This window comes from Olea europaea, chromosome 5, assembly GCF_002742605.1.
Source record: "Olea europaea var. sylvestris chromosome 5, O_europaea_v1, whole genome shotgun sequence".
Taxonomy (NCBI): domain Eukaryota; kingdom Viridiplantae; phylum Streptophyta; class Magnoliopsida; order Lamiales; family Oleaceae; genus Olea; species Olea europaea.
Genome location: NC_036241.1, coordinates 4,859,615 through 4,870,902, shown reverse-complemented (window position 1 = coordinate 4,870,902; position 11,288 = coordinate 4,859,615). Strand labels below are relative to the sequence as shown.

At 32.9% G+C, this 11,288-nt stretch overlaps 1 protein-coding gene across 2 annotated transcripts in view; it reads right to left on the bottom strand.

Annotated features, from left to right (window-relative positions):
* Positions 1–1,228: 1,228 nt before the first annotated feature.
* LOC111394463 overlaps positions 1,229–11,288 on the bottom strand; it is an 18,097-nt gene continuing 8,037 nt past the window's right edge. Inside the window, exons 6-13 of one of the 2 annotated variants that reach the window (XM_023020297.1) lie at positions 5,491–5,584; positions 5,008–5,105; positions 4,592–4,661; positions 3,299–3,402; positions 3,094–3,210; positions 2,123–2,199; positions 1,918–1,962; positions 1,229–1,846 (exon numbers count right to left, since the gene is read on the bottom strand). In XM_023020297.1, coding sequence (XP_022876065.1) covers positions 1,360–1,846; positions 1,918–1,962; positions 2,123–2,199; positions 3,094–3,210; positions 3,299–3,402; positions 4,592–4,661; positions 5,008–5,105; positions 5,491–5,584 — 1,092 coding nt within the window. In that variant the 3' untranslated portion in view covers positions 1,229–1,359. The remainder of the gene's footprint in view (positions 1,847–1,917; positions 1,963–2,122; positions 2,200–3,093; positions 3,211–3,298; positions 3,403–4,591; positions 4,662–5,007; positions 5,106–5,490; positions 5,585–11,288) is intronic. The other variant, XM_023020298.1, reaches the window with a different exon arrangement.

Here is an 11,288-nt window from a genome sequence, read left to right as displayed (position 1 = left end):
TTTTTTTTTTTTCTTTTTCCTTAGCTTTTTTTTATTAGAAGATACCCTATAAATTTTATTTTTGACCCTCTAACCTAAATCGTCTGGATCCGCCCCTGCATAGAACACAATCAAATATATGAAGGGGGGTGGCTTTTGGGTAATCGAGGAGGAGGAAATGTAATGGATAAGGATACAACGAATATTAAGGGTAATCTAGCCTTGGGTTTGTGTTCATTGTACAACAATTTGGAGCACATTCTTGTTGCAGGGTTTCTGAAAATGACGATAGACCAACGCGCATGTGCTTTTGTTCAAGGTTACTTCTCATTGTCGTACGAAATGTCGGCCTAACTAAACTAGATAATATTACTCTCGTATTTTTGATCAATTCATCATAGTTATCAGATTCAATTCGGATGTCAACCCAGACAATGCAGTGGGTCAACAGGTCAATGATTCAACTGACGACTCGATGGTTCAACCGACGAGTCAATTCCTATAAAAAATAATATTAACTATTTTTGTTGAATAAAAAATTTATTTCCATTTTTTACTAATAACTAAATTAACCTCACATTGTTTTCTTAACTGAATATTAATTTGTAACCCAATTTCACAAATTCTATATTATATATAGTGAAATATGAATTTGGAACAATAAACACAACAATCAATCATTATAAAACATATACTTTATATGGAAAAGTTCAACAAAATAACTTTATATATTTTAGTAATATTCTTGCAAAAGTAAAACCATCAATTAAAAGTTCATAAACCATGACAATTTATATTATGTACGATTCAAAATTGAAGAACTTTATATCTATAAATTATGTGATATGCATGTCACGAAAGAAATCCCACATATACCGATTCAGCATTGATTATTCAATTGAATTGGACCTATGTAATCAACAATCTCATATTAAGCTTCGAGCTCGATCTATTAACCCACTTGGCCAATTTTCATCTCTCTCTCTCTCTCTCTCTGAGTGAGAATCCATTTTACACAATATAATTTCATCTTAACCTTGACCAAATCTCCATCTCCCTTCTCTTGCACTCATTTTCTCTCATTTAACTGTTAACTTGATTATTGAAGTGCAAGCGATCATTGAACTTTTTTATGGGCCAGTAGCTTTTGCCTTCGAACAATGTGTTATAGTATATAGGTGATGCCTGCCTAGAGGAGGTGGCCGACATTCTGTTGACCACTCGATCCACCGGATACTGAGGTCAACAATTACTACCAGAATGTTGAGAACTTTTCTGTTCTATATATTAATATATTAATCATCAAATACAACTCCAAAGATAGGGCATCAGAGATTTCTTATATATATGTAATCAAAATAAAATAAAAGAATGATCACTTCATCCAATATCTTCTCTAGGAGCCAAAAAAGTAGAATCTAACCCATCTAATATATCCAAAACGTTACCCTTCAGGTGTTCAAGTCCTCTACGGGGAGAGCTCCCAGTGCTCCTGCTCAATGCCCAAACCTTATTTTTCCTCTTCTGCACCGTCATAAATTCCTGGCTTTTGCTTAGTCCGGTGGCCAAGTTCTTCCTTTTCGTGACCTTGTCCAACAAATTTTTATCATCGGGAGAGAGCTGAACTGTACGAATTCCAGCATTGTTGTTTGATGACAATGCATTTGATCCTCTGAGAGTCGGAGATTGTACTGGTTGAGCCTTGAGCCCGTTATCTCTATAAGTTACGAGGCTAACAAGACGATGAAGCCATGCCACTAGCTCAAGGATGTGGGAGTCGGCCTTCTGCTTTTCCGCATGATAGAGTGTCTGCAAGCGAATCAGGTTACTTGGCGTGCCTGTTTTCTTGCCAAACTCGTTTCTGCCATTAAGCGCATATAAAATTTAGTTATTGATATTTTGTGAAGAAAACATACAGAATGAGAGCTCTCGACTAACCCAGCATTTGCCCACTCTCCAACCCATCCAAATCCTTGGTGTGCTCTGTTTCCAGTGGGGAACACGGGAAAGATGGTGATGGTAGTAAATTATAAAATTAAGACAAAAGGTAAACCAAAAAATTACAAAAAGATTCACAATTTCCGGTGGTATAGTTTTTAAAGCAAGATGCCGTATGTTTTTCACAGATATTAACATTACGTACTTGGTAGTATCCAATGCTAATGGAACTAGCCACCGGAAAGTTTTCTCCATCTCGGCTTTGATTTGAGAAACTGTGAGCTGCAAAAGGCAAAATCTAAAGAAGCTAAATCTGGAGAACATGCATGAAGGATAAGGGAAAAGCATTTTTACCACAAGGATGCAATGCAGAAGTTTGAAGGAGAAAGGAAATCTTGGAATTATCAATTCCAGGGGTGAAAAACAAAAAAAACAAAAGAAAGAAAAGGAAAATTTCACCTCACCCATATAAAGATAAAATAGGGAAAACAATAGATCTTCGGCTAGCTGAAAAATAAGCAAAAGGTAACTTTTTGTTTTCAAACATGTTAGATAAGCAGTTTTTTTCTTACTTTTAGTTGGGCAAAAAGAAATTACTTAGTTTGAAAAGTAACTTGTATCTTAATATCAAAATAAGTAACTTGTTTTAATTTTAATCAATGAAAGATTTACTTATTTTGAAATGTGCTTATTTACTTGCAAGAAAACTTTAAGCTTAGCTCAACAGTCGTAAAGATTGCATGGATGACCACAACAAATCTAACAGAAATATAAAATCACAGAGCCCTCCTCCAATAACCAACCCCACTCAGAACGAAAATACATATGGGATTTACTAAGACAGGACATTTAGTCCGATTCAAAACATCTATGGGCACACTAAGTAACTTGTTTTAATTTTGATCAATGAAAGATTTACTTATTTTGAAATGTGCTTATTTACTTGCAAGAAAACTTTACTTAGCTCAACAGTTGTAAAGATTGCATCGATGACCACAACAAATCTAACAGAAATATAAAATCACAGAGCCCTCCTCCAAAACCAACTCCCCTCAGAACGAAAATACATATGGGATTTACTAAGACTAATGGGGCACACTCTAAAAGAAAGAAAGATGATGCGAAGAACTAGCTTGAAGAACATATCTCATATTCACGAGGAAAGAAAGAACATACCTCTTCCTCGGTGCCAATGGTTTGTAATCGGGAGCGAAGAGCATTCTTGACAGTTGGTGGCAACCCATTATACAATGTATCTCTCATATTAGAAGGAAGAGAGGCGGGGCGTGATGCCTAAAAATGAATTTCATAAAGGAACTTCAGTTGGGTAATTACACCAAACGAGCAAAATACTACCGAAGAAATGAAATACTAGACTTACGATGTTATCAATTTGAGTAATTATATTAGCATAATGTAAAGAAAGACCAGCAACACCTAGCCTTTCTGGTTTGTGAGAAGATGCCTTGCTGTAAGATGCCAACCCTGGCCAAATAGTGGATAAAATCGAGAGTATGAGAATATAAATCTAAAACACGCTTACCGCCAACTTTTTGATATTGCCCCAGTAATAACTTGGCCCCAACCTTTAAAAAAGACCAAGTTGCTCAACCTCTCATTCAGTTGCATAATCAGTTGACAACAACGAAAACCACATAAAACTCTGTAAAATTGTCATGTCCTTCACATGTCCAACTTTATGAAGCTAGGTTTTGTCTTCCAACTTGGGCAAGTGACCAGAATTTTGAAGGGATATGTTTTCACGAGGGCCACATGAAGTAGATGGTTTCCATCTTTAGTGATTGCTTGTGTAACTGTGATGATAGGTCGAGAGCTAACTTGCTCTTTTTAAAAGTGAGGGAGCAACTTGCTATTCAAGCGATATGTTGGAGACATATAGTGCAAATTTCTCAAGATATTAAAATAATGGATGGATGAGAACAACAGTATGTTCTTCTAAACAACCGAGAACCCTGGATTGTTCTAATCCAGTAGACAAAAGGTCTTAAAAACAAGCTGCATGCTCGTATAAAAAATTTGAGTGGCGACTTTGGAGTAAATCTGTGGCCAATGAAATTCGTTCTTGTGGAATGGAAGGACATAGCTTTCAAAATATTATGCATCTTCAACCACTGAAACTTGGAATGTCCCCATTTTAACAAAATAAGAAGGATTCAAGTCCTGGAACTGAAACTACCACCTCACATAGGGGAGGATAAGGGAGGACTTCTCAACAATAACCTTAATTATCAGACGTAAGACCAGAATTAATGCCAATCCATTATCTATAACAAAATGGTCTGCTTTGCCAGAGGAAAATTCAGAAGCAAGAAATTTTGTATTAGCTTTTGACGAGTCAAAGAATGAGGTAGTAGAACATCGTGGAACTTATCGGAAAAGCAGGTCTTGGAAGTCTTAAATGCAGCAGTAATGTAATTAGACTACCACTATTAGAGTTTTGAAGCTCATCAAAGCCGATTGTATATAAAATATGTTGAGAATAAAAGAAAAGATATGAATTAAACTGATACACAATGTTTCTATCACAATGTCATGCATCAACAGCAAAGGCATAAAGAGAAGCTATTACTAGAGAAGCAAACTCTCTCTATCCTTTATAAAAGAGAGAAGGAACCGAATGAGAAGAGAAAGTATATTGTGCATGAATTCATACCATTATCTCCAAATGATTCTAAAATATCTTGATGAATGAAACTGACGACATCAACAAGCATCTCCACAACCTACACATAGTAAAATATCAAACCAAATAAATTCAAGATGGTTCATATCACCGTATAAAATACTGATAGGCAAGACAAGAAATTTTATATCATTTCAATAGCAAATATTTTTAGAAGACATAAATATTTTCCATAAAACTCAAAAGAAAGATAATAATTTGATCTTGTCATCCACATCAAAAAAGGTAGCTATGTCAAATTTGAGAATGTAAAATATTTATTTGGAAAATATATCGCTTCTAGTGGAAATATAGAAGCAAATATCACATGCAATGCTCAAAAGATGTTCTACGACATTCAAATAACTATGAACAATTATGATGAAAGCAATTGAATAATCAAGTACCTCCTCCAAACGTTTAGACCAAAGAGATTTCTTTTTCAAGCTCCGCACGAGTTTTCTTTGATGTTTTAGCTCACTTTGTAACATTACGAGACTCTCTCCTACAATTACAAGAAAGAAATTAGTTATCTGTCAATTAAGAAAATATCCTTATAGTAGTAGAAAAGTGAGATTTGTCCTGATAGAGTTGCATCAATCCTGAGAGTTGCATCAATCTTCAGTTATAACTATTCATTTTTCTTGAATAAATTTTTGGCACGAAACATAATATTTCCAATAACTATTCACATATAAATGGGCAACAAAATCTTCATACAGCCAATTCTACTTGAATATATTCCAATGTCTAAGAGTTCACCTTCAAAAAGAATAGCATATACCTTCATCTACCCCATGGCCACCATCGAGCAAAATCAAATCACAATTTTATCTTTATTTTTTTTGTTTAAAGAACACCATATTCAAAGGAAAACCAGTTTGTCTAACCTTTTTGAGGCAGGTGTAAAGATTCTACTTCCTCTAACCTCGCCTGATAATCTTGTTCAAATCTGTCCAAAGCATGCAGCTCGTGATACAACTCCTGCAAATACAGCAAGAGTTAGCTTCTTGTTGGTAACAGAGGAAATAAAGATTTCAAGGTTTCTATATAGAGAAAATGAAATAAGCCTGTATTATTTGTGCCAACAATTATAGCGGATGGTTTGCCTGGCATGCGACATTTTCTGTTGAAATTTATTTCATCAAAGTTATGTCATTGATAATTCATGGGACAACTATTGAAATTCTGGTGCAGTACACACAAAACAGATACTAAAACTACATAAGAAAGGACATGGAGAGTAACGTCCCCAATTTTTACTGCTCATTAAATTTAAATTTAGGACTCAAGTGCGTTATTATTAAAGTTTAATGACCTTGTTGATTACTGGTCTAGTCTAATAACCTTATTAGTTATTAACCAATAGTTTGAGGACTAAGTATAAGTTAGTTTTGAAAATTAGATGAAATCATGCATAAAACATATGTAATCATGCCAATTGGTCTTGATCAATGATGAGTTATTGACCACATGCATTATTCACACCAAATTTCAAGCCAATGTAATTAATTTAACCACATAAATAAAGGAAATTGAATTGACCACACGCATTAATTAAACCAAGTTTTAGCTAAATGAATTGATCTAGCCTCATGGTTAAAGCTATTGATTTTATCATTTTCATGACAATACACCATTTAAGCATTGATCATGCCCAACATCTAGCCATTTACTTTCACTTTCTACACGTGATCAAGAATTTTCACTATAAATAGGAGATAAACCCAACACTAAACTATCCCTCAACAACTATTTACACACTCTCCCTCTTCATCTCTATAACTTTGTCTCTCCACTTTCCTCTCTTTCTCATCATTTTAATATTAAATATAGTCGTACACATATACAATCATATGAGAATAATCAACTCTACACGCGGCTCAGGGATCTCTTTTCAACAATAACCCATTTTATCATTTTGAATTGTCCAGTAAAAATGTAAGTTGTGCTTTATGTTTATGGTGGCTAATTTTTATATATGTAAAATTTCTACGGTTATGTTATGTTTGGTCGATGCTACGCATGTTTTATTAAGAATGAATCGGAGTTTAGTAACGCTACGCACGAGAATTTACCATTATATAAGTTCGGTCAAATTTTTGTTTCTTCTTATGCAAGTTATGAATTTTCCGTAGAAATACATATATGAATTCATTATCCACGCACGCTTATTGAGAATTATTCTCACCCTATTATGTCTCTATTTTCAGATAATTGATGATTCGAGGCAGTCGGTACAAAGATGACTTATGGTGGTAAAAGTTTCAATAATAAAATTATTAAGTTGTCAGACTATTATTTCATTTGATTTTAAATGTTTTAAGATATTTCTCGTTTCAAGTTAATTTACTAAAAATCCATTACATTATTTGAATTTTGGCAAGTGCTCAAACAATTTATTTGATTATGTTGAATATTATTTAAATTAGTTTTAGTTTAGTGACACTCGAACCATTAAGGATTCGAGTCATCACAGTTGGTATCAGAGCCGGTCTACTTTTCTGTAGACTCAATTTTTTTTAGAAAAAAGAATATTTTAATTTTTTTCCTTTTGCTTTGCAAGGAATTTTATAATTTAAATACTATTCTTTAAATTATTAATTCGAAATAAGTTATTAGTTTTAAATAAATAAGTTTTAATAAGAATTAAATGATTTCTTACACGCAAAGTCATACTCCAAGTCGTCACTCCTCGAATCAGGTGTGCCACAAGTTTAATCATTATACATAAAATCTTTAGTTTTTATGCACATATGTTTATGCTGCTCATGTAAAGAATGCAATTTATGAACATGTTAATAAGTATGACTTGCTATAAAAACTGAAAATATCGTGAGTTATTTATTTTCATGTAGCAACATAAAATATTAAAAAGACATGACATGTTCTTATTGAATTAAAGTACTCAAAATGATATAAATAAGTAAACGATATATATTATGCCAGTACTTGGATTCAATTATTGAAAATCATAGCAAAAGAATTTAGAAAGCCTTTAAATTAGAATATGTCATTTAAGAATTAACTAAATAATAATGATGATAATGATAATATATAAATAAAAATTTACATTTTAGGTTTAATTTTCACGTATTGTTTAAGTTTTCTTGATTTGTGTATTTGCAAGATTAAAATACCGTGTCAAAAAGACTTAAACCGTCTAAGGTAAGCTTCAGATTTAAGCGGTCCACTTCTGACCTTCCTTCCCTAGAAGCCTTTTAGTTGAGCTTTATTCAAATCAACAAGATGGAAAACAATACTTAAAAAATAATAATAATAATAATAATAATAATAATAATAATAATAATCATCTATTTTCAAATGCTTTTAAGAAAAATTCATTTTTACAAATATCTATTCCAAAAATTCCTATAGAAACCCATTTCAAGAAGTCCTCCTTTTAAAGAAACTCTTTTCAAGAAACTCAAATTTTACAAATTTATTTATAATAATAATAATAAAATTTGTAGATTTTTTCTTTCCGTCTTTACTTATTATAATGTTATTTATTAAGGCTATGACACCCCCGAGCTAGAAGAACTAACAATGTTGAACAACCCCAACAACCTCAACAGCCAGAACAACCCCAACTTAACGGGTTGACCCACAATTTGCTCACCAATTCCTCGCCATGATACGTACCTTCGCTCAGGCGACAGTGCCACAACACCCACCACGACAACCAACGCCACCACCGTCACCACAGCAACAAACACCAATAGTAACAAAAAATACAAGGAACACAGCTGCTATTGTCGTGGAACCATTTAGGAAATAGTACCCTCCAACTTTTGAGGGTGGTTTAGATACTTTGGAAGCAAAAGATTGGTTGGCAGGGATAGAAAGGATCTTCGATCTCATTGACTGCCTAGACTCCAGAAAAGTTACATACGCAACCTTTATGCTAAAAATGGACATCATGCGTTGGCCGGACTCACCCTCAAGGTTAAGAGCTTGTGGACATGTGTGAACATGGAACCAATTCGAGGAGAACTTTTTGAAGAAGTACTACCCCACAAGTGTTCGAAATCAAAAGGAGGCTGAGTTTATTACAGTGACTCAAGGCTCGATGTCTCTTACTGAATACGAGCGGAAGTTTGAAGAATTATCCCGTTATACCCCTAGCTTTGTGTATACGAAGGAGAAAAGAACAAGGTGTTTTGAATAGAGTTTAAGGGATGATCTAAGGCTAGTAGTGATAGTATTTGAACTAGGAACCTACATAAAGTGTTAACAAAGGGCCAACTGGCAGACTTCAGAGGCCGCTCTAGTGGGGATAAGAAGCAACTATGTGGGCATACGGAAAATCGCAAGTGGGAAGAGAGCACGAGCAAAAGACAACACAACTATGGTAAAAGAGGCAAAGGAGACCCGATTCAAAATAACAATAAGATATTTCTCATTTCAAGTTAATTTATTAAATTCATTACATTATTTGAATTTTCGTAAGTGCTTAAATAATTTATATGATTATGTTGAATATCATTTAAATTAGTTTCAGTTTAGTGACATCCGAACTGTCAAGGATTCAGATCGTCACATAGAGAAGGGGGAAGAAGTAAGAGCGGGGAAGGGGATGGAGGGAGAGAGAGAGAGACTAAAACTATATAAGAAAGAATATGGAGAAAGGGGGAAGAAGTAAGAGTAGGGAAGGGGCTGGAAAGAGAGAGAGAGATTTTACATTATTCAATTATCTAAGTTAATTCTAAAACAAATTAACCCTCTATATATGTAAGGCTTTAAACTAATTTAATTATAGTAGGAACACAATAAGAAAATATTTCGAACTAAGTTCTAATTTCTCTTCCTAAAATAAGTATCCAAACTTGGCAAGTCTTCGATATAATATCATTACGGATCTCCATCAAATTCATATGTTTGTTTGAGAAGTGAAACGACCTAGAAAACGATCTTCATTGTCAACATAACAAGTCCCTAAATGACCAGTTGTATGCATTACATCATTTATCAAGTCCTTTTTTATTTCCATTGGAACCTAAATAGCTAAAAAGTCACTCTTTGGTACAATATGATCCTCTATATGATGCAATATTAAAGAGATGTTATGATATTTAGTTTCCAATTTTGATGTTTATTCTAGGAAACATAGTAAGTGTTTTGACTTCGTTGATTTTATAATAATTTCCTACTCAAATTAGCACTAGTTTAAACCTATATAAAAAGGTATTTTGCTTCGTACTAAATCAACTTTTGATTATGAAATAAATTGATTTCTCTCCCTAATTTCTATCTTCTCCTCTTCCCCTCTTCTTCTCTCTTTCCCCCTCCTTTCCCTTGCTCCTACAATTCTCTTATTACATCCGACGTCAATTTGGTATCAGAGCTCAGTTTGTCTCCTTTGACCAACACTCCATCCACCACACAAACCCACTCAAATCCCAAGCCACATACACACACCACTCACCACCATAAATCTATATAAAACTATATCTCCAGCCTTACGCTAATAAAGATGGCCCCAACCACCCAAATTTCAGCCTTGATTAGTAGTTGCAACAGTAGCGCCAAAAGAAAAATATTTTATACTGTTCGTTTACTGTTCACGGGTACTATTCACGCCAAAAAAATCAATTTTAGATATTTTCATCAGTTTCCAAAAAAATATATATATATATATATATGCAACAGCAATAATAGCATTAATTGTAAGTGTGAAAAAGAAAGAGAATGTCAATTAATAGAAGAAGATAATTTAGATTTTGGAATTATAGAACTAATTGACAATGAAAAGATTTATGATATGTTAATAGCAGAACAAAAAATAGAAAACTTAATTTCTAGGTTAGAAAAGATGGAAATAATAGGAGAAAATGTTTTAAAATATTGGGAAAAAGACAGTATTATGTGAATTAAAAATTAAGAATCCAGAATATATAATTAAAACTAAGAATATAGAAGCTACAAATTTAGATATAGAAGACTTTAAAACACACATAAAAGAACTTTTGGAATTAGGAGTAATCAGAAAATCAGATAGTCCTCATAGATCAGCAGCCTTTATAGTTAGAAAACATTCAGAAATTGTTAGAGGAAAAAGTAGAATGGTTATTAATTATAAAAGACTTAATGATAATACCATAGATGATGCTTATAACATACCAGATAAGACAGTTTTAATAAATAAAATACAAGAATGTAAAATTTTTAGTAAATTTGATTTAAAGTCAGGATTTTGGCAAGTAAAAATGCACCCAGAAAGTATTAAATGGACAGCTTTCACCTGTCCAGAAGGACATTTTGAATGGCTTATAATGCCATTTGTAATTAAGAATGCACCAAGTATTTTTCAAAGAAAAATGGAAAGTATATTTAATAGACATAGTAAGTTTGTTATAGTATACATAGATGACATCTTAGTATTTAGTAAAAATAAACAAGAACATAGAGGTCATTTACAAATAGTATTTTCAGAATTCATTAACATGGTTTAATAATTAGTAAAAAGAAAATGATTTTATTTAAAGAATTTATAGATTTTTTAGGAGTTAATATAGGAGAAGGTAAAATTAAGTTACAACCCCATATTGCTAAGAAAGCTTTAGAATTTTCAGATAAATTAGAAGATTTAAAACAAATACAAAAATTCCTAGGATTGGTAAATTATGCTAGACCATTTATAAAAGATTTAGGAAAAATAGCAGGACCTTTATATGCAAAGACATCT